Raw genomic sequence first — 25,167 nt, forward strand, 5'->3', positions numbered from 1 at the left:
GTTTAGTGGCAGGTTATTGTCACAGAGTTGCTCAACCAACAAATTCAGGAGATCCTTTGTCCCACGAGCCATCAGGCTCTTCAACTCTTCCCAGGGGGGCCGGAAGAGAAGAGAGAAGAGGGAAGAGGAGAGATGAGGACTGAATCTGAATCTCATGTTAAATCATAGGTTTTATCTCATGCTAAAATCTTTAGGTTTCAATTTATCCATCTGCACATATGAATACCTTACTGTACATATTGCATTTTCTGTAGCCCCACTCCACACCTAGACACTTTATTTTGGTACCAACATCTGCACATATTTATTCAGTATTGTTAATATATGCCGTTACCTGTACATATCTGCACATATTTATTCAGTATAGTCATTATATGCCATTACCAGTGCCTCCTGGTACAGTCATCATTGCACTGGCACTTTCATCTCAGGTTATAGATATTATTCCAGATTGTCATATTTTTCTATTTGTATATATGCCTGTAGATAGGATTTTTATATTTATTCTTCCTGTTATATTGTTTACACCCTTACTACTATTACTGTCCTGTGTTGTGTGACTGCTACTGGCTGCTAAATTTCCTTCGGGATCAATAAAGTATCTATCTATCTAGTCCTACCATCATCCATGCAGAGAGAGTGGAAGCAGTTGAGGCTTTCAAATATTTGAATATCATCAGTTTTCCCTGTTAGTTTTGAGGTATTTTGCGTACTTATTCCATCAACTTAATAAAGTTACTGTATAGATAATGTGGTTAAAACAACACCAATGTAAATCTCAGCTGTACAATATGCATAACACACTTTACATTAAAACCTGTTTCAAGTGAACAGGGATTCCAACTTTATGTTTGGGTTGTTAAGTCTGCAAAGAGAAGTTTCACATAAAGTGCTTATTATTTAGCCAAGCTAGCATATGACCACGTACCGTTAAATATCAAATGAACTAACTCATCTTTTACCAAACAGGAAAACAACTGAAAAGCTGACTTTTTAAAATGTATTTCTGGCCTTGGAAATGGGTACAAAGAAACACCCTCCACTCTGTCAGGGTATCAGGAGTCCCCCAGGGCACATCTTTTGACCTTATCTGGAACTTCAAATTTAAATGTATTCATGAAATTGATGGCATTGCTAATGAGCTGAAAAGCAGCCAGCAACGGTTGCTGTGATGGAAGCGTTAAGAAAATGTTGTCCAATCTCCCTTGCAGTCTTCACACAGACTGAAGACCATCTCTTCAAAATTCACTTAAATGAACAGTACCATTGCATTTAATTTTATTTAAAAAATTATCGTCTGACTTAAGTCTATCTGCACTAGCTTAAGGATATGTTTCTTAGTAGACAACAAAGCACTTTTGTAAGTATCTACTGCGGCTTAAATATAAATGTATGATATTTAGACAGCCAAAAAGCTCCTACCACAACACATTCAAAGTCGGGCTTTAAGCTGAACAAAGGATTAACTGAAAATTCAAACCCACAAACTATATCAGAAAAAGAAAACTTCTCATACATCTGAAAGAAAAAGACCTTTAAAGTAACTAAATGACAAAAAATCTTTTACTGTTTGTTATTTTAAATTAATTTTGAAATGTCAGATGTTGATAAGCAGTTTTACTGGATGAATATCAAGAGGCTGGGATCACAAAATGAGCAGAGAGTCAAAGCAAATCAGACAAGCACACAAATCCATCAACCAGTCATGAATGAGCAAAGGCAATAATTACAAGAAAACCACTAAGAATAAAACCAGAGCTAAACTAACACAACAAGCAGCAGGTGTTAGGGTAATGAAGCGACAAAGACGGAATGTTCTACGGAAATCCAAGAGGGCTTGGTCAGTGATTCTCAGCTACAGCGTCATAAGATGCACCAATTTGATTTGTGTTTATTTCCAAAAAATCTTTAAAAAAAAAAAAGAAAAAGAAAAAAAAAAAAGTTTGTACCTTACTCAAGGGCACTTCAGTCATGTCCTGTTAGCTCAGGGGATCAGATCGCTGGTTCCCTAGCCTCAACTGAGGCAACACTGTTAATTAACTGAATATACACCGACCAGCCAATTCATTAAGTCCACCTCCTTTTTACACTCTTTGTCCATTTTATCAGGTCCACATTGTAGTCCTACAATTACAGACTATAGTGCATCTCTGCCTATACATGGCTGGATACAGAACCATTAATGTCACTGGTACATTGGTTCTCTAAAATGGCATTTACAGTAAAGCTGGCAATTTTTAAAGCAATTTTACTATCAAAATGTTTTTCTTTAAACCCATACTGGGTATGTACTGGTGTACTAAAACCCAACTCCTCTTTTTATCATGGAGTTGCAAGAACTACTGTTGTGCTCTTAAAGTTTTCAAATTCATTACTGTCACTGGTACAAATAAACAGAAACTTATTCACAAATCTAAACTGATCTGTTTTTGAACAAAAATAGTGCAAAGATAAAATATTTAATGCTGTACTTTATCAATGTAATTTTTTGTAAACATTCACTAACGCTAAAATTGATGCCTCACACAGGGACAGAAATACATCAGCAAAAATCCAACCGTTTAAGCAGGAATAAAATGTATATAATTGTAATGATTTTAGGTATGTTACAAGAAAATGTGATGTAATAGAGTGGTAAACATGCTCAGGTCCCAACTATTTTTTACAACCCCATTTCTAAAAAAGTTGGGACACTGTGCAAAATGGAAATAAAAACAAAATGCAATGATATGCAAATCATTTAAACCCTATATTTCATTGAAAATAGTACAAAGACAACATATCAAAATGTTGAAACTGAGAAATTCTATTGTCTTTTTGAAAAATATATGCCCATTTTGAATTTGATGCCAGCAACCCGATAGCAAGAAGACACTGTCGGCCCACTAATGGCAAAGCTTGGCGGTCCACTGGCATTTTGCTCACCGTTTTCCGGGCGGTCCACTGGCAGTTAAGCGGAGTATTTGACAAAAGTCCACGTATCAACGCTCATTTTCCACTCACAGTCTAATTTACAGATTTTTCTTTCCTTCCTTGCTCTAGTTATACTTTGTAAATTAGATTAGTAAATTATTTTCATCTAGCACAGTGTCAGCAACAACACTTTCTATAGAATCATTTTACATCAAGCCTAATCATTATTTTTTTCTTTCGGTTCGGTTGTTTATAAAATTTTATTTTCTAAAATAAAAGTCTCTGTGCATTTAGAATCTGTTTGAGGAGATTAAAATCTAGTTAGAGCTTGTATGCAGGACAATAATCTGGGCGGTCCAAGGGTGGACCAGCAGTGGCAAACAGTGGGGTGCCGACCTTTGCAAACCAGCGGACCGATATATGCTTGATGTCTGGGACGTGTTCTAAAAAAGTTGTGGCGAGGGCAACAAAAGACTGGTAAAGTTGTGTAATGCTAAAAAAACACCTGGTGGTTCATTAACAACAGGTCAGTAACACGAAGAGCATCCCAGAGAGCAGGAATGGGGGAGTAGTTAAGCAGCGTGCTACTTTTTGCAGCTAACTACAAAATTTTGTTGCTAATAGCTGTAGCCGCTACAGTTTTATGAAATGTAGCTAATAGCTGTGGCGCCTCTGAATTTTTGTGTAGCTATAGCGATAATTTTCACTACAGGCTTCAGACAATCCGCGCAAAATGGAGAAGGGGAATGCTGCAGACTGGAGCCCTAAAGGGGAGGTAACTGGGGGCGGGAGTCTGTCAATCATTTTTAGCATCAACCAATTAAATAACTACTCTTGGCCGTCAATCACATTTTGCCTTGGCCAACCGCAGATTAGAATGAGCTGTCCGTCATTTTTTGCATTAGCCAATCTAAGGGTCTGTCTGCAGACCTGCACTCTCAGCCTGTTACTTTCGAAATAAAGCCACGACGATAAAACAAAGTCGGGTTTATCCGCAGAAACACAAACACACTACTGAAACTGATGAAAGCCAGGCTGAAGACGATCAGAGGCGTTAGGAGTAAAACCTGATGGTTTTGCTTCCTAATGGGAATTGGCTTGATGCCGTTAGAGAACTTTAGGAAACGAACAATTGTATATGGAATCAGTCCCAGAACAGCTGAATAAATGATTTGAATCCTTTACACTGTGATATCAACCCAGAACACCATTAGCAACTACTGAAAACCACCAGGAACCGACAGACGCTTTTAATGGGTTCTATGACTTTTTTCAACTGGGAGGTAGAGCTGGGCGATATGGCCAAAAACGTTATCACGATAAACAAAATTCATATTGTTCGATATCGATACATATCGCGATAAATGTCAAATCATGATTTCTTTCACGTTTGAAGGCTGATTTTGCTCCTGGGTGGTTAATTGCGGTTTTAAACCATCACTTATGGTCTGATCATGACAAACACTCAGCAAACAGTGGAACATTTCACTAATCTGTCATGGAAGAGTGGGAGAAAGTTTCTGAGCTGTTTTTATCAGCTTGAAAAGCACAGCTGCAATTTTTGTAATAGTCATGATTTAAGAAAGAAAACAGATTATTTTTAGCTGTATGGTGACGAGCACTTGGCTACCCCGTTACAAATGCTAAACAAGTGGTCAACAACAGTGCTAAACTCTTTAGTTTCTCAACAACATCAACTCAGTTCGGTAGGTCACTGCTGTCACTCCTACCACATCCATGTCAGAGCATATCACAGTATTCAGACACCAGCTAGCGACTACTGGATTTTTCTATGCTATCGCAGTAGTTTAAGGGGTGAACCGCAGTATATCTGACGTTCGCTGTGTAAAAGCATTATCTGCAGTGTGAATCTCTCACAGCAGTCACAGAGTCCTCCTTTTAGGTATGTTTAAACTGAAAGCGGTGATTTTGTGTCTTGTTTGATCTACCGTATCATCAATTCACCGTGTTGTGTCAGAGCGCTGCTTCAAGTTAGCCAGCAGCTAAAAAACAGCTAGCTTGGAAAGATAGCGCTGTCCTGCTCTCCAATGCCTAACAACTTCCTCAGTTTACTTTCGAACATGAACTCACTTCTTTCTTTCACTTTTGTTGCTCGAGAATGCACTAATACTAAAATATGACGGTTTGGCGCTGTAGACGTGATTTAACACAAAGTTGTTAGAGGTGAGTTCGCTGTAGGACAGTACAGTTACACCACTGATCTCGTCACTCACACTCGGTCACAGGAGAACAGATCGCCGGTCGCTCCACTCAAACAGGGACTGTATAACTCCGCGTTTCAGCCGTTGCTAAAGTATATTTGGCAACCTTACTCGTGGCCCCCTCCCTCTCTAATCAAGTCGAAAAATTCGGAAGTGCACCCTCTCCTGGCGACAGCAGAGTAGTGTCGCTTTCCTTGCAGTAGAAAACGCCACCAGGGCTTTCGCTAAAACATGGAAGTGTGAGAATGGTGTATTATATCGAACATTTATCTCACCTGTCTTATTGCTCTATCGAGGAAAAGTTATAGCGCGATACTTATCGTTATCGTTTTATCGCCCAGCCCTACTGAGAGGTAAATTAAATGTAGTTCTCCAGCCGTGTTCTGGACGGAAAACAGATTAAGTGATGAAATCACTAAGCAGAAGCAGCCAAACGTTACCGTGTAATCTGGATGTTGTGAGAAGGAGAATACTGCAGACCCGAGACCTAAAATCATCATAAGAACAAAACACCGAAGGCAAACAGTTCCATTAGGAACCAAGTGGCTATGAAATCACTTTTTGTGAACAAGCAAAGTTTAGGTGGAATCAGTGTTTGAATAACCTCAGAAAAAGACATGCCAGTCAGAACTGCATATGAGCACATATTTCTATATTGTGTTCATGCATTTACCCACAAAGTCAGGAGGAACATGTTCTATCAGTCCACTGATGTTTTTATGTGTGATGGTCAGTCAGTGTTTGCATGAACTCCGTCCTGCTTTACCTGCCAAAGAGACCTAAGCATGTACATATAAGCATATAAGTGAAACAATACTTATAATAATGTCTTTATCTGAAATAAGAAATTAGGTGATATTTAAGGCAACTTCAAAGCTTTAAACTATCTTCCCACTTCCGCGTGCCTGAACAGTATGGGACGCCTTTTTGCACTTTCCTTCAAACCATTGGCTGATGCATAAAATGAGAGACAGGTAATTCCCACTTGTGATTGGCCAATGCAAGTTTTGATTGACAGTCCAACTCTGTTATATGATTGGCCGATGCAAGAAATGATTGACAGTGTCTCCGCCCATTCGTTACGCCCACTGGTTCTCCGGGCTGCAGATACATGTACTTGTGGCACGCGTTAGCCCCACGCGCTGATCACCCCTTACTAGTAGGCTTAGCTCTGTTGTCGGCAATCAAAATGTTAAGAAGAGCCATTTTGTCCTTTCAACAAAAATGCAAACGCCATGGGAGCCACAACATTTTATGTCCATTTTACCATCATGGCTGTAAATATGTCTCAGTATGTGCTGAAGTACTAGGATACGCTAAAAATATAAATAAAAACGCAGGCTTACTTTGCTCTGCTTTAACCTGTAGGTCAGCTACAGCCGCTTTTCTCGCTCGCGTCTCAGTCAGGAAACTTTTCCGCAAAAGAGTTTCTCGTAAAATGTCTCAACATTAGACTTCTTACGAGGCTTTAGTTTTTCATTCACCAGCTTCGAATTATCCTGTTCCACCTTAAATGGTGCCTAAGGCGCCAGAATGTACTGCTATGCCATTTAAGGTGGAACGGGAGAATTCAAACAAGAAGTTGGTGAAAGAGAAACTGACTACAGCTTCTCGACTTATGTTTGACAGTTTCTCGTTGCAGACTAAACGTATCAGGAAACCAGCTCCATTCGTCTCTGAATTATCGATGTTTGTCTTGCATCATTCTCTTTGCTGTTACGTTAGTTACGAGCTAGGCGAGACTGCTGTCAGCAGTCTGCACATCAGTCTTAGCTGTTATGCGTTAACTCCAGCGTTTAAGACCATTTATTGTGAAAACTGTGGTAGAACTGTGTGATATACCGATACAGCAAAGGAGGATAATGTTATTTTATCTAAAAATCTAGTTCTGCTGTGGAACTGCAACAGCTCTGCAGCAGTAGAGAGATTATTCAGCTGCGCAGGCTCGCAAACAGAGTGAGGGTCACTGATGAGAATTTTGAGCCTAAAGTGTTGCTAAAAGTTTAACAAAGGACTCTGAATGTCATGTCTGTACATATCTCGCTATAGTGTTTAAATTGGAGCAGTTTTATTTCAACAGTTGACAATGCTTAGCAAAAAACTGTTTACGGTTACTTTTGTTGATTTTTTTTTAGAAAAAAACTGGAATGATTGACTTTGCCTTTGTTTGTGTAAGTTTAAATGTTGGTTACACTTAAATTTACTTTTTGGTGATCTTTTTGTATATTTGCAGCTTTACAATTGTATGTTTTTTTTCTGGCACAGGATTAAATGCAGTGTCTTGTTCACACTTTCAGTTGGGCTTGTTTGGTGTGTCAGGTGGAGATACACAAACATTCTGACAGTCACCTTTGAAAGTAGCTAAAAAGTAGTGCACTACTTTCCAAAAGTAGCTAAAAAGTAGCCACTGCTTTTTCCGGAAAAGTAGCTAAAGTGTAGCTAGCTACAAATTTTGGGAAAGTAGCTACAGATTAGCTAGCTAATATTTTTTCACATAGCTATACCAACCCTGCCAGAGAGTCTTTCAGAAATAAAGATGGGGAGGGGTTCACCACTCTGTGAAAGACTGCACGATCAAATAGTGCAACAATTCAAGAATAACATTTCTCAACGTAAAATAGCAAAGAACTTGGGGATTTCATCACGGTACATAATATCATTAAAGATTCAGAGAATCTAAAGAAATCTCTCTAAGTAAAGGACAAAACCAAAAACCAGTATTTGCTGGCCATGATTTTTGGGCCCCCAGGCAGCACTGCATTAAAAACAGACACGATATTGTAGTGGAAATCACTGCATGGGCTCAGGAACACTTCAGAAAACCACTGTCTGTGAAAACAATTTGATGATGAAACACAGTGGTAAACATGCCCCTATCCCAACTTTTTTGGAACGTGTTGTTGGCATCAAATTCAAAATGGGCATTTAGTTTCAACATTTGATATGCTGTTTTTTGTAGTATTTTCCTTTAAAAATATGGTTTACTTAATTTGCACATCATTGCATTCTATTTTTATTTACAATCTGCACAGCGTCCCAACATTTTTGGAAATGGGGTTGTAAAAAACATGTTGCAGGCATGAAATTTGAAAAGAGTGGTAAGAGTAGTTGTGACGATGCCTCACCGAACCCTGTGAGGAGTCACAAAGTCAGACTCATCAAACCATTCCACTCCACAGGGGTGTTGCTATCCTACAAGGGTGGGTTACAGCAAGGGTAAGAACAAACACAATCTATAAGCAATCAACATCACAAGGCACTAGTAAGTTATGTTACAAGTGCAAGTACTGTAAATACAGTGTGTACATTCCTTATCCTGTCTCTCTTTCTCTCTAGGTTCTTAGTTACAGACATCACCCCTCCTATGAGCTGGCCGTGGGCCCTCCGGCGCTCTCATGAGTGAGCTCAGTCTGCTCTGCCTCCCTTTTACTGACTCTGCTAGGGAACAGACAACAGCTAAGTATTACAGGAAAGTATAACAGATTAGTATACAAGTAACTATTACACTCACATACAAAGTCACTTTGGTGATGGACAATACCTTGGCCTCATCACAGTAGTTTATGAGGTTTTCGTCCCTTTTTACACTTATACAGGTCAAACACAATTTACTAATTACTTCTTTCTTATTTTTATTAGCATTTCAGATACCATCCCAACTGTTTTTTTGCGATTATATGTATTATGCTCCACTGTAGCTGAAACCTGGATTGTTTTCCTTCTCTATGGTCTTAAAAATAATGGTGAGAAAAGGGTACTGTGAGCTGTGTGACTGCAGGTTTTCAATCCAAACAAGCATGAGAACACCTGATTCTACAAATGTTTAGTTATCTGAGAAGTGCTTCTGCTTCACTGGAATGAAAACCTGTAACTACACTGGTCCATTGCGAATAAGATTGGCTGCCTTAGAAGAATCACTGAGTGCATTTACATGCACGCAATAATCTGATCATATCAGATTTCTGCAGTTATCTGATTATTCAAATGGTCATCTAACACCATACTCTGATCTAGAAACCTGATCTAGAAATCTGATTTAGAAATCTGATACAGAGAGCTGGATTTTAGCTCAGTAATCAGATTTCTCAGTGCATGTAAACTCTTACCTAGATTTCTTTAGTATTTCTCAGTCTGCGCATGGGTGGAGCAGACTGCTGTACCGGAAATAAGCAAGAAGCGTTTCTGCGAAACAGCAGCAAAACACTTTTGGAGCGACACCAAAACCAACTACATTCTCGCCAAAATGAGGGATTTAAATATTCTTCATCTTCTAGATGATACGTTAGTTTTTCAGGTAAAGTGGTGCAATGTTTAAAAAAGAATCTGCAGCATGAAGTTTGAGTTTTACATTAAGTTTATGTCATATCTTCTTCTGTGAGTTTATTGGCCAGCTGTAAAGCAGAAATCTGATAACTGCCTGACTCATGTAGATGTTTTCACATTATCTGATTACTCAAGTCCATATAAATGCACTGATTGGAATACTGACAAAATCAAATTTTCTGCAGTTATCGGATTATTAAGTGCATGTAAACGCACTCACTTTTTGGTTCCCTAAAAAAGCCTTCAATTAAGAGGTTTCTATTAAATTGTTGGAGAAGCATCCATTGACTGGTTCTTTAGAGTACCAAAAGTGGATATTCTGTGACAATGCACCAAAGAACCCTTTTGACACCACTATTTTGAATAAAGCCATTGAATAAACTTCAGCCTGTTTTTTGAGTCTAACAAAACAGGGAACAGTTTTTAAACAACTTACTCAGTAAAATGAATAGGGACAGCTCAATGTATTTTTGAACCCATCGAGAATTAATTCATTTCAAGTATATAAAGGGCTATGTCTGACCATCCCTTGAACTCTGTATTATTATTATTATTATTATTATTATTATTATTATTTTGTCGTCATTGTTTCATTTTCATATGGAAATGTTTTTTGTTAAATTCTGTTAAATTCACATTACATTTCTAGACATTTTAATGTATAAAAGACAAGGAGTCTTGCAATTTATTCATAGCCAAACAGATGACCATTTGGCCTGCTGTGGAACATTTTATAGAAGTATTAGTGACTAATAATAATTGTAGCAAAGCAGAGTGGAGTGTGTTTAAGTAAATCTCTGTAATGTTCAGAGAGAGGAGAATCTCTTACTTGGTAGAAGTTCCCTATCTGCTGTCTCTGTGCAGATTGGGTATGGATAAAACAGATGTCCTTTTTCCAAAGGGTAAGGGATCATTCTAAAAGCTGTAAAACAAAGTTAAATGTACATTAGTGCTGCCATTCCATCATGCATTGAAACAAATTATGGCAATTTTTACAATTTCAATCTTAAAATGTTATATAATAAAATGCTATATAATAAATAATTTGCTGTCATGCTATATAATGTTTTCAGCCGCATCAGTTGTGTTGTAAGATGAGCCATGGCAGAAGTGAAGGATTTCTTCATTTTGGTAAAAAAAAATCCTCCATTTTTGAGCGGTTATCAAGCTAGCTACCTTGTCCAACATGAAACGTTAAAAAAGAAGTAAAGATAGTTCAAATCTTTACCTGGTGAACACAAATTGGACACATTGAAGATCTGCGTTTTATGGCATTGTGGTCCTTAATCAGGGAGATAATTTTGAGGGGTTACAGGACGGTTGTGTAAAAAGTACAAAGGCTCATATTTCAGATAATATATTTTAAAGAATATTTTTTCCACACCAATGATACAGCATGTCATTGTAAACTAAACCAAAGAAAGTTTGCAGCTGTGCTTAGCCTAGCATTTAATCGAGCAGTTACCAAGCTAGTTAACTCACCTACCACAAACATTAAAAATACAAAGGGTAAAGACACAGTAAATACAGAACCTCTTGGATTGTTTAGACACCTCTAAAATGAGCACTTCCCCTATTTTGGTGCTATATTTAGGACCTCTCATTCAGAGGTCAACATAGCCAAAGCAGTTCACCAACGCTGAGCTCAATGCGAAGTTTCAGAGGCCAAATTTATTCACTTTATTGTACATCACGATGAATTCCACTGAAATAGAGTCATTTCAAAAGAGAAATTTGCTGCGAAAATCTAGTGTGACTGGGTTGTTAATGACATTATCTGTAGCCCTCTCTATGTCTACTGAAAACCAACTGAGCTTTTTGAACATAGTTATTCTGAATTTACTGTACTCCCAGCACCAAACCTCAGTGATGTCTACCATACTGCTTGAAACTGGAGCTACAACAAAACACCTGGTGGCTACTAGAGCAAAAAGTGAAATCTCCAAGCAAAAAAAATCGTAGGGGTTCAAGCACTATGGGTCTTTATTAGTTCTATAAGTCTCCATTAACATCATCTGTTTTTGATAATTAGTAATAATTAGTGTATTACAAGGCTCTCAAGATAAAAGGTCCACATTGCTTCAAGCTGTACTTTGCTTTGGCTAGTACAGCTCAGGTAAGATTTGAACTGAGCACCTTCTTGATTGGAAGGGGGATGTTTTCATGAGCCACAAGTGGCCCATGGCAACCATGCATTTTTTGAACCAATTTATTGATAGGGAGCAATATAGAACCAAGCACCAACTACTTCTTAACATTCAATTATTGTTTTTATTGAGTAATATAATTGAACTGAATATGAATTCATAATACATACATAGTTTGTAATGTTGTATGTATGAGCTCCTGTTGTCTCTTATAATCAGACAATCATTGATGTAGTTGTAGACCATCAAGAAAAAATAAGCCAGGTGGAAGCTTGGTGGAAAACATGACTCTTAGAAATGATTTGCTCAAATGAAATGAAAGAATTTCCTGTAAAATTAAGCAAAATACATATATCTGCAACATGTTAAGGCTCATTAAGTTTAATAATTTCAACAACTGTCATGTCTTAATTTAAATCTTAGACAGAAATAATTACATTTTAGGCAGATGACAGTACACTGAGCATTGTAAGAGCCAACTTAAGCCAAATGTCATACGTTTCCTCAGGTGATTATTTTCAATGTAAATGTCAATTTTAGTCAGAATCAGAGCATAACTGACAGAGTTATGGTCCCTTGTGTCAGAGTCGGCCAGGCCGAACTGATTGATCTATAACTTGCAATAATACTGTGCTTAAAAGGCAAGAGTTTATTAATATTTATTGTCGATGGTTGTTTTGAGACCAAGTTTGAGACGATGCAAAAACATTTCAGGAAGGAGTATGAAAAAAATCACTTTTCAAACTTGCCGGGCTTGGTGGAATACATAGAATTCAGAAACTTTCTTTGACACAAGATAGAGATTGCAAAGCCTACTACTGTAAGTATGTCTGAAGTTATAATTTGTATTTAATGGTGATACTCCTTCGCCAGATAAGATATTACCATTCCTGATTCTGTGGCCAAGATGGGTTTAAATCATATTTCTAATGTGTGACTGACAGTGTTTAACAGTTACATATTTTATGTATTTTTAGGCTACAAACTAAGTCTCTCAAAGACTTAATGCCTACTAGTAATAATTATAGGATCGAACATATAGAGCAACAGGTTGTCTGTAAATAAAGAAATGTTTTGCTCTATACCCCATTGAAACATACCCTGAAACATAAGGAGTTGCTTTGAGCATTAAAAGATAGAGGTTCTACTGCAAGAGTGAACAGGAGAGCACTTAAGGAACCACTTAAGCCGTGCCTTGTGCCCCTTGATAGGTTGACACTCTGTGACAGTATCTTATTTGTGATAACTGAGGCTTTAGGGGAAGAGTTTAGGAGATGTACCCATGCAATAAAATTGTCATGAAGACCAAATTTCCTCATAGCTATCCAATTGGCATGATAATTATAATCCCTGTTGAAAACCTTCTCCACGCTTAATGAAACTATCACCTTTGGGTATTTGGATGAAGGAGTATGGTGGACGTTAACAACAAGACGAATACTTAAAAAAATGTGCCAACCCTTAATGAAATCTGTTTGATCAGTTGAGATGATATTAGCCATAAGAAATTTCAAATGGGTAGCTAATGATTTGGACAGAATTTTTTACATCCTCGTTTACCAGGGGAATAGGGCAATATGGACTACATTTAGTTGCGTTTTTACCAGGCTTCAGTAACAGTGTGATTGATGCTTCTGTGAGGGACTGAGGCAACTGACCATGTACCAAAGAATGTTTGAACATTTTAAGCAACAAAGAAGCTAATTTGATGGAAAATGTATTATAGAATTTGATTGACAACCCATTGGGACCTGGAGATTTACCAGTCTATATCACAGAGACTGCATGCCTGACTTATTTTAAAAGTTTGGTCCAGTTGTTCTTTTTGTTTAGAGAAAATGGTAGGAACCTATTTTATCAAAGAACTCTGTCATCAGTGCGTGACATGCGGGTGATTCTGATCTATACACATCTGCATAAAAGGTTTTGAAATTGTTATCGATTGTAATGGGATTAGTAGTCAGTTGGCCATTTTTGTCATGAAGTTTAACTATGTATTGTGATGCAGATTTAGTTTTCAATTGATGGGCTAAGACTGCCTGCCTTTTCATTATGCTCATAGAAAAAGCTACAGGAACGCAGAACAAGTTTTTAAGCCTGATGTGTTGATATTAGACTATATTAAGACTGGAGTGCTATTCTTTCTTTGTAAAGCTGTGAGAGAAATATTGTTGATCAATTTATATTATAGGTTGAGTAATCTGTTGTAGTTTTTGTCTTTTCTCTGTTTAGATGTGCAGAGTATATTATTTGACCTCTAGGAATGACCTTAAGAGTCTCCCAGAGTAAGGGTGGGGAAACCTCATCTGATAGGTTGCTCTTATAGGCTGATATTTGTTCACAAAATGTCTCATCTGACAATAATATGGAGAGAGTGAAGGAGTAAGCAACAAAGGTGCATGGTCAGATTCTACGATGGCTGAGTAATCTATGTTTAGTACAAAAGCAAGAAGATTTCTGTTAAAAGGAATCTATTTTAGAGTAACAGTGATGAACATGTGAAAAAAGGAAAAAGCTTTGCTTTGAGGATTGAAAAAGCACCATGGACCTATACATCCTGCTTGGTTCATAAACGCTGACAGTTCTGTGGCCATTTTAGAAGGTTTATGTAATTTGGAATTAGAGCAATCTAGAACTGGGTCTATTACACAGTCGCCCCACCAGCCAGCGATGAGTGAATTGATGCCATCATGTTGTCTTTTAGATGTTCACGCTGTGTACCCAGCAATTCCATCATTTTCCGTCTACTTTTGGAAAACTCCTCATTGACTTTAGCGTTTTTTATCATGCTTGCTAGTTTGCCGCTTAGGCTATGTTCACAAACCAAGTAAAATTGGCCTAAATCTGATTTTCTCACCAAATCTGATTTTATTGTAAGGCTGTTCACATCTTTTAAATGTGTCCTCTACGCGACATTAGTCTGAACAGATCATGCTTTTTAACTGACCCACATGCACAAACGAACATTGCTTCACATGGCACGCTCATCCAGAGGTAAACAATCAAAATGGAGTCAATAGTAAAAGCCATCCCTGGAGGTTTCAGTTTCATCTTTGCCAGCATCACAGGAGCTAATAAGAAGCTCCAATGGCTGACATCTGGGCATATCACCCAGATCACGTTCTCCTGCAGCCTCATATGGCCATTATGTTCAACATCTCTTTGAACATGTTTTTGTACAAATAAAATTAAAAGACACTTATCCGAAACGCTACATCACCCCATATGTTTATGAGAAATGCAAAATTATGATGGATGTTGAGTTGGACCTATGTAAAAGTCAAATGAATTCTGTTCTGGCTGTTCAGATTGATTTGCACTGCTGCATATCAGATACATATCAGATTTCAGTACCACATATGAAAGGAATTAAAAATATCATATTCAATGTGGTATTTGATGTTTACACTGCCACATAGATAACACATCTGTGTCACATATGAAGAAAAAGGTCAAATTTGAGCCACTTTTACCAACTGTGAACATAGCCTTGGAGTAGCCTTCTTCATGCCTTGCTCTGTTTTGGTTTTAGAGGTCAGCACTTCAGTTCTTTTCAAAAGCGAAATAACAAGGAAGTAAGATGATAACTAGTACTTATTGTTTACTAGTAATGAAACAGTACTGTGTATTTTAAGTTATTTTGCTCGGGGTCCCTCAAAGACACGTCCGCTCCCTACATGCTCTCAACCGGAACCTCCTTGATCTAAACAATTGAGAAAGCATATTCACAATACTCCATTACGTCATTAAAAAGCCATTTTGGTAAGCAAGCTGTAACTCTGACTATGTTCTTATATAGCTTGTCTTGTCACCATTGCTGCAAGTACAACCCTGCAGGTGGCTGAAGACCAAATAAAATAGACCAGAATAACCTCAACGAAGTTTAAAAGATATGTGAACACAGGTGATGCTACACCCATCTGTGTCCGGGAGCGCAAGACAGCACAATTGGCCTCGCTCTCTCTGGATGGCTAGGATGGCCAACTGGGAGTCCAAACTAGTGAATGGAATTGGATATGTCTAAATTGGAGAAACGGGGGAATAAAAAAAATGAACACTTTAGATGCAGTCTCTCAAAAACAGCTTATATGGACTTGATCCATATAAGCTGCATATCTCTTAAGTTAAGTAAACTCTAATGCATTACAATTTACAAAGAAAAATCTAAAAAATTGGGTTCTCATTCGTCAGCTTCTTAATCAAATTTTCCATTCCACCTCTAATGGTGCAGCAGTAACACTCAGGTGCCACAAACGAAAAAAAAAAAGTTAGAAAATAAGAAGCCAACATCATGTCACAGAAAAAATTTTAGACATCTAGTTAACCTCAATAAATGCATCCAAAATCAGGAAAAACCTTAAACTTTCACTAGGAATTTTTTAATTACAAGCTTAACACGTCTCACTGGCTGTTCTAATTCTGCGTCCCAAACCACACTTCTACATTTTACACACTACACTAATGAGTGCACTTCTAATGGTACTGCACTTTTTTATAGTAGGTACCATGCCAACCAGTAAGTGTCAGTACCGAAAATGCTCAAAGCAAGCCCGTCCTTAAAGAAGGAAAAGGGGTGTGTCCACACATCCCCAGGTGTTAAGAGAGTTCTCCCAACAATATTCTTCTCTCTCTAGCCTTTCCCTAACTAGAGGGTAGACCTCTAAGGGAGAAGCCCTCCTCCATTTGGCCTCCATTGGCTGCACCACATGGGCAATGAGACCAAGAACAAATGAATCAACAACCAGTAAGCCTAACTTGAATAAATGTAACTATTTCAAGTTAATTTAGGAAAATACAGCCTAAGCACCTGATCACTGTACAGAGAACACTCAAACTCTCAGTCAAGTTTGCAAAAGGTAGTAAGCAGCCTTGTAAAGTGAAGCAAGTCTTTCATTTGAAACTGTGGACACGACTCTTTTCCTGGATCAACAACCAGAGGGTTTGATGTATTCCCAGCAACTTGGAAGAGTGCACCGACTTTCATCTTTCAAGGAACAAGCGGTGAAAATCCCCTCCATATTACACACAGGAATTCAAGTCAAGAGGCTTTTATTGTCATTTTTTAGATGACAATAAAAGCCATAAGGATGACGAACTTTGGATGTTTGGAAAACATCCTTTATGTGAGATTAAGCTCTTAACATCTGAGCATAGTTTAGTTGAAGAACACAAAGTCTTTAATGTTGATGCATGTTGTATGTATTTAAGCTTTTGGTTTTAACTAGTTTTGTTGAGAAACCCTAAACTCAGAAATTTATGCTTGCAGCGAATTGGATCTCTTTGTATGTGATCTCTCCTATCCCTAATATACCATTGTAATATCTCAGGATAATTTCTTATTTGTAAAGCTAAAATGTTGTTAGGCCGAGACATCCCCAGCACATCGTGTTTTAAAATCAGTCCTTGTTGTAGCGCAGACCAGAAGAAGTTGATCGGCTGATCTCATTAACATAGAGTGAAGCTTGCTCACGAGTCACCTGCAACACCATGTTTCACCATTCAAAATGAACACAATTTTTAACTCTTTGTTCAGAGAAGAAAGTAGCAACATTCCTTCTCTTCTTACATAATCACACTCATACTCACACTCTCCACCTATCTCTCAGACGCACACACACACAGACTCCATCTCTTTATCTCTCTCTCGCTTTTGCTCTATCACTCTCAAACACGGAAGGTGACTCAGATTCTGACTCAGCCTTAAGACTCAAAGACTCAAGACTCAAAGTTGAAAAAACGTGGATAGGAGTATGACTGCAGATGAAACTTCACACAGTTGATTATTTTGCATGTGAATGAATTCGTTTCCTGCTGTTAATTGAATGAACAGCAACGTCATCAAATGTCTGTCACTGTGCTTATGCTCAGCTTATTTTATTGCAGAAGACAAGAGAAGCATTAGAGCTCAAGTTCACCTCATGGTAGCAAAACAAAAGAAACAAAGCTCTCTCTGGTCGACCAATTTCAACAGCTTCTGCGGGTAAAACAAGCGCTACATTCACCACACGGCTGAAGTGTCCGTTCCACCTTAAATAGTGCAGCCTTTACGTTCCAGTGCCTAACTGCTGCACCATTTAAGGTGGAATTGCAAATTCAAATAAGAAGCTCATGAAAATAGTTAACTTCAGCCTCATACATTCGCCACCATTTTGTTGTCTTTTCTGTAAGCTTTGTTCAGCTTGGTTATTTTGGTTTGATACACACAAACACACACACACACACACACACACACACACACATTTTCTAAACTGCTTACCCTTAGTTTTGTTGTCGTCTAATTTCAATTCAAACTAGCAGTTGTTTTTAGTTGGATGACCTAGTTTTATTTAATTATCTTCAAATACAAAGTTTTTCTTTAATGAAGTTCAGTAGTACTTATAAAATTCTTTTCATATTCTTTTCACATGTGCACTACTCTTTGTGTATACCAGTATGCCTGTCATGGTTATCTGTGTACCATGGATTTTGTATTTTAATTGGAAGGATAAAAATTATTTACTGGAGTAACCAGCCAACATGGGACCCCCGAATATAAGGGAGTATCTTGCACACTGCACATACACACTAGCTAAACAGCCATTTAGCTCATATTCACTGTAAATATACAGATGATTGTTGCTGCTTTCATTTCTGTCTTAGAGATTGTGTGTTAAATGTTCAATTTATTTTTACCAAGTTGTCTATTTTCATATCACTCAATACTGTTTGCTGTTATGAGGCATGGTATATTAATATTATGTGACAGAAGCCCTACACTATTTAGTGTGCTAGTAAGTGGTTAGGGATGCAGTGGGAAATCTCAGCCATTTAGATTTCAGCTTTCATTTTTCAATACTGTTAAATATATTGGTTAATATACGCTTTAAAAATTAGCTGTCCGAAAAAAATGTGTTTTACTGCCTTTGCTGGAATGGTTATGGCTTTGTTATCTCTTAACAAACTGCTGCTGGACTGCCAATTGAACTTAAAGTTGCCTACAAAAATGGTGGCAGCACAACTGAGTGGCATCACTAGAATACTATGAATGTCACATGCAACTTTTAGTGCCGGTTTTCTTTACAGACTACAATGTTCTTTCAGTTGAGAATCTTCATTCAAAATGCTGTACAGTTCAGGATTAGGCTTAATCCCTGTGCGGTAGCCTGAGCCTCAGTGCAGAGATTAAGAAATATATGTAAAGAGATTAAAAATGAAATGTGAATTATTCTGATTTAATTTGTAATTTTTATATATATACATTGGTGATAAGACAAATAAAAGTAGAACCTTTTCTCATAGTTAAAGATACTGTGCTGGTATTGTATTTAAAAAAAAAAAACATACTACATGCTATAACAGTGGCTATGTATGTACAATATGTGCAATAAAAAAAAAAAAATCATTAAAAAATAAAAATAAAAAACTAATTATCAAACATGCCCATTTACAGTTAGGAATACGGTCATAAAGCACCTTTACCTGTGAAGTTTAGCTGTGAAGGTGCTCCAACATAAAGCATGCAACGTAGTAGCTCATGGACTCACTAAATACATATGTACAGCTAAATAGCATGTAGATCTACATGGGTACCTGAGAAAGTTCAGAGCAAAATCAAGAAAAGTAGATAGGAAAGGATGCTTCATTCAACTGTTCGCATGCAGCTCTAGTTAAACAGCACATAGGAAGCATCATGGTGACAGTGCAAGTAAAAATCAAGCTCAAGCTTACTTTATACATCTAATTATATCAATCTGATGGACTAAAATTTTAAACATCATTTATTAGATTTATCGCGTTTGGAATCAGGTAACTAACTCTTCACAAATGCCTTTTTGGCACAAGAATTTAACTTCTACACAATTTAATGTAAAACAGAAAATTTGAATAAGAAGCCTAGCTCAGCTTCATAATGAAGTATGCACTGATGCCACCACTACTGTTCAACAAATTTAACATTTTACCTGTTAGTTGGAAAATTAGTTTGCTAACTGGCTAGTCAAGCAGTGTTTGCTAATATGCTATCTACAGTAGAATATGCGGCTACATTTTCATGACAAAATTGAGTGAAATCTTTCAATAACTTGAGTGAAAATTACTGATAAAATTAAGTTAACTGCCAATGGCTGAGCGGAATAACCATTTGTAAACTGTGCATGGGCTTCGATTTGAAAATTCTGAATTAATCAAAAACTAGTGAGCTGTGAATGAAAAAAGTGGTAAGGTCAGCCCATACAGATCATTACTCTATTATTTGTTTGGGAGTTCGTATGAACCCACACCAGGGCCATAGCCAAGGGTAGGCCTGGGTAGGTCTGGTCCTACCCAGACTGATCATAGGCCTAACCAATCAAATAGGGATGGAATATTTATTAAGCTGCATTTTTAAGAAACATTTTCGGATGTTTTTTGTGAGTTCTGTCACAACATTACAGCCAATCAAAATCACTGCGTCCTCCACTAAGCCGCGCCTTGTCTATGTACCTGTATGAGACGCTATGCTACCCAGACTGACAGAAATGGTATGCAGCAGGTATGCCACACAAAGACTATAACTACAATAAAATGTGAGTGAGTGGCTAATTATATAATATAATTATTATACAGAATACACACAAACACACATCTTCTAAACCGCTTATCCTTTTGGGTCGCAGGGAAAGCTGGAGCCTATCCCAGCAGTCATTGGGTGGAAGGCAGGACACACCCTGGACAGGTCACCAGTCCATCGCAGGGCAGACAGACAGACATATACATTCACACGCACACTCACACCTATAGCATGTCCAATTAGCCTGACTGCATGTCTTTGGACTGTGGGAGGAAACCGGAGTACCTGGAGGACCCTGGTTGCCCGGCCGGGGAATTGAACCCAGGCCCTTCTTGCTGTGAGGTGACAGCGCTACCCACTGCTAATTATATAATAAAATATTTTTATGTAATTTGTGTTTTTTATTTGTACTAATAATATTGCTAGCCAAGTCTGTATGCTTTTTCCTAGTTGCAGCAGCTGCTCAGTTTAGGCTACATGTTTTGTAGTCGACTATACTAGCAATTAAATAAGGAATTAATGGTAGTTCAAATGGTAGTTGTATTCTGTTACCTAGTCAGAACATATATGAGAAACGTCACTGTTAACTAGCATGTTGATGGCCGGAAAACTAGTACATCTGGCTGTACGGAAAAATGGCAAATATTGTTTCCTCTCTGGAATTATATTGGTAATTTATCTTAACTTTACTGTCCTTTTTTCCACCATAGACTGACTAATTAACCCCAACTTTACTGCTAGTGAGTCTCATGGTCATTTATGTTCTAAAATCTGCAAAGAGTTCGCAATTCATTTTCAAAATAAAATAGACCTGATACAACAGGGTATAGCTCAGCTGACTGAAACAAGCTCCTATAATGTTCCTGATAAGCCACCTACATCAGTAACGACATCTTTCTCTTTTATCAATTATCAGGAGCTTACAACTTTTGTAAACAAACTAAGCTCGTCCATATGTGATCTTGACCTGTTCCTACTTCATTCCTTAAGATGGTTTTTGATTGTGTTCACAATGATGTTTTACCTATTGTAAATTGTTCTCTGTCAGCAGGTGTTTTTCCAGACGCTTTTAAAACTGCCTTGGTGAAGCCTCTGCTAAAAAAAAAGAGTAGCATGGATCCTTCCATACTAAATAATTTTAGACCAATTTCAAACCCACCTTTTTTAAGTAAAGTCTTAGAAAAAGTTGTTTTCAAACAACGAACTGTGTATCTAACATCAAACAATTTAGGTTTTTGTTCTAACCACAGTACTGAGACAGCGCTGATTCACATTATGAATGACCTCAGGCTCAGCGCTGATAAATAAAATCCTTCTATTCTGGTTTTATTAGATCTTAGTGCAGCTTTTGTTACTGTGGACCACAAGATTTTAATCCAGCGTCTTGAATGCTGGGTTGGCCTTTCGGGCACAGTTTTAGAATGGTTTAAATCATATTTAAGTCACAGACAGTTCATGGTTTCACTTGGAAATCATTCATCAAAAAGGTTTGCCATTTCTTGTGGAGCCCCTCAAGGTTCAGTCTTAGTTAGTTATACATTTGTGTCAGATATTTTTCAGTGGATTTTGCAAAATTTGCTACAATTAAACAATTAAAACATGAAAAAACTAAAATATTGATCGTTGGTACAGAAACTCTGAGAAAATGCTTTATCAGAAACTTGGTTCTTTAGCTTCACATACCAAACCTGAAGTACAAAACCTGGGTGTGATCTTAGACTCTAAGCTCTGTTTTATCCCACCTGTAAACACAGTCACTAAAGTAGCTTTTTATCATTTGAGAAATACTGCTAAAGTTCGGCCATTTCTCTCTGAAAGCGACACAGAGACACTTGTTCATGCATTTGTTACAAGCAACTTGACTACTGTAATGCTCTTCTTACTGGGCTACCTAAGAAAACTATACATCCCTTGCAACTTGTACAAAATGCGGCAGCACGCATCCTAACAAAAACAAGAAAGAGAGATCATATCACTCCCGTTTTAAAAGAACTGCACTGGCTAACTGTATTGTTCAGGATAGATTTTAAAGTTCTGCTCCTAGTTTTTAAAGCTCAAAATGACCTAGCACCTGCTTACATCACATAGTGTCTGTCTGTTTATGTTCCAGCACGTAATCTTAGATCTGCAGATAGTGGCCTTTTACAAATACCCTCTGTAAAATACAGAAAACTTGGAGAGGCCTCTTTCAGTTATTATGCTTCTAAACTGTGGAACTCAATTCCACCTTTTATTAAACAGTCAAGCTCAGTGCTAACTTTCAAGAAGCATCTAAAAACGTATCTCTTTAACTTAGCATTTAATTAAAACTCTGTCTCGTGGTATTTATCTTTTAATTTGATGTTTAGTTTTCTTCTGATTCTAAATAAATATTTATGATTTCTTGTATAACTATGTTTTATCACCTGTCTGTAAAGCATATGAAAAGTGCTATATAAATAAAAAATATTCAATAGTCACAAGACTAACATTCTCTAAAGTCAACTTGTCATACTCCATATCACAGTCTGAGATCTCTCCTGTGTCGGTTGAACTAAATCTGCTTGCTCAGAAATAAAACCATACTGGAAATGGTACAAGCAGTACAGCAGCTGGCTGACTGAGCTAGAATATATTGACATGTCCTTGAACAAACCCACCACTCTCTCTACATGAAAAGCCAGAAAAAAGACAGCAACCCACCCTGTCCATCTGTGGTCAGAGTACACTTCTTCCACACTTGGAAAACCTGAAGATCCACACCTTGGAGTGAGGGATGCCTTCCTACTTACATACAACGGCAAGATGATTTCCATCTTCCCTGATTACATTAACTCTGTTGCCAAGAAGCAAGCAGCCTTTCTTTAACTCAAATGACAACTAGAGTTCAGCCCAAACTTTCAGCATGGGCTCCTTTACATGCCAGCACTCAGGTCTGATGACGCTGCTAACGCTTGAGACTTTATAAAGCAACACCAAATAATTATTATCTTGCACCAAGGTGGTTTCACATCCAAATAGGAGGTCTCCCATTGTTACTGGCAAGACAAACAACATGCCAGTGCCTCTTACACCACAAATTGTAACTAAATTGCATTTTCTCATTTTAGGTGGTAATTTTAATTGCCCGTTGGACCACTCTTCTACTGAGGCTGACGCACTTTCAAAATAAACTAAAGGCAATTAATACATTTATAGCTTAGTTAGCCATTTATCATCCTTTCTATACATCTTCATGTGCCTGAGAACATTGTTATGGGATGCATTGTTATGGGAACATTAAATTGTAGACAAGACTAACAATACAGCTAGTTAGTTCATACTAGTTCTTTACCAGCCTTCTGCAAAAGCTAATGACACACAAAAATACTGGTACAGTTATATCATATGTTCACAAAAATTCTTTATTTATTCATGAATTGCCATACATGTGTTATACCACATTATACAACAGTTAGTTCCGGCCATGCAAGCTGATTGGTTGAGAAGCGTTCTAACCGTGCTGTTATTTCGCCATAACACTGTATCACTCTGCTGAGTGCTAAGCAACGACTTTGATAGGAGACGCTCTAGCTATTTGAACGTTTTTACTTCTTACTTTGCACACAAACAGAAAATGGATACTTTTAAGATTATATTTGATCGACAGTCGATTTCGTCAGGCTCTGAAGACGAGACTACACTAAATTCCCAAACTGTCAGTTGGTCTGTTTAAGGAGCTGGAGAACGAACTGCCGGCTGTGCAGCGAGTGAGCGGAGCTCGTTACTCTGACGTACCAACAAGCTGCTTGTTAAGGAACATTAATTTGGCGGAAGGAATCGCTAACATTAAAACATATTAAATGCCATGTTCACGACATTCAAATTATTTATTTCGTGCTTTATTTATGTAACCGTTGTATAAAAGCAATAGAACACTCAAGATCGTGTGTTATCGATATAGAGCCCGAGAGGGAGTGTGTTATCGTGAAATAACATCACGGCTGTGATTTGGTTGCCGTAGATCACCACAGCCGTGATGTTATTTCACGATAACACACTCCCTCTCGTGCTCTATTGCTTAAGTGATGCTCACTGTCATTAAAAATAGCATGAATTTGGGAATGATGTGAAGATTTCTTCTGGAAAAACTGGATCTGCTGCCTCTCTACTACGCTTAACAGATACAAGTTACATTATATCTGCATAAAAAACCCTCCCAAAAAAAAAACCTTAAAGCTCAAAGCACCTAGTGGAACCCTGCCATCAAAGAAGAAGCAGAGCAGCTGATAAAAAAAGATGTTTTATATGAAAATAAAAAATTAGAATTTGAAAAAAAACAGAAGGGGAAAACAGCAACAACTATGGTAAGCACTTTGAAATGTCACAGTCCATGCAGTTAGGAAATGGGTTTTTTATATCTTTTGATAAAATAAAGGGTCAAAGAAGTGTCAAAAACAGACTTTTAGTTTTGAAGCCACTTTAAGTACTGCCTATAGAATGAAAAATTTACAGGTGTGATAGAAATCAGTACACCTTCCACCAATTTAACCTGTTGTGGCAATTTATAAATACAAAACCAACTGAATTAAGATAAATATGAAACCAATTCTTATAAGGCGTACTGTATTTATGCCCAGTTAAAATTTCAACCCAGTCCAGTCATGGATTAGAACTCAGTTAGCAGTTAAACTCTGCATTTAAGATGCAATTTAGAACCTGATGGAGCAAATTTTAAAAATTCAAAATAAAAAAAAAAATATTTGGAGCCCTAATTTTTGTCTTAAATTAGTATTTGAGTATTGAGATACTCACTGCCTTCCCACGTGCAGTGCAACAGGTTCAGCGCCCCCTCCACTCTCTTCCAATGCTGCAGGTGGAAAAAGGCATATGCTATGGCCTCACTGTCGCCTCTCTTTAGGATATGCTCCGGTGGCAGTATCAAACTTTTCATCTCTAAGAGGTACTGTAGAAGGCAATTACCACAATTTAAATAGAAGCACAGTGTAGTAACCTTGCATTTATCATAATTTCAACAGTCTTATTTGTTTTTAAGTAGTGTTGGTGTGAGTAGCTC

General features: G+C 37.6%; 1 protein-coding gene across 10 annotated transcripts in view; it reads right to left on the reverse strand.

Moving 5' to 3' along the window:
* Positions 1-25,167, reverse strand: part of LOC118802679 (suppressor of tumorigenicity 7 protein homolog) — a 92,070-nt gene that overhangs the window by 12,380 nt on the left and 54,523 nt on the right. For 9 of the 10 annotated variants that reach the window (XM_036563114.1, XM_036563115.1, XM_036563111.1 and 6 more), the window contains 2 exons: positions 24,906-25,056; positions 10,288-10,380 (listed from right to left, as the gene is read on the reverse strand). In XM_036563114.1, coding sequence (XP_036419007.1) covers positions 10,288-10,380; positions 24,906-25,056 — 244 coding nt within the window. Of the gene's footprint in view, positions 1-8,260; positions 8,574-10,287; positions 10,381-24,905; positions 25,057-25,167 lie in introns of all 10 variants that reach the window. The other variant, XR_005006767.1, reaches the window with a different exon arrangement.

This window comes from Colossoma macropomum, unplaced genomic scaffold, assembly GCF_904425465.1.
Source record: "Colossoma macropomum unplaced genomic scaffold, Colossoma_macropomum, whole genome shotgun sequence".
Lineage (NCBI taxonomy): Eukaryota > Metazoa > Chordata > Actinopteri > Characiformes > Serrasalmidae > Colossoma > Colossoma macropomum.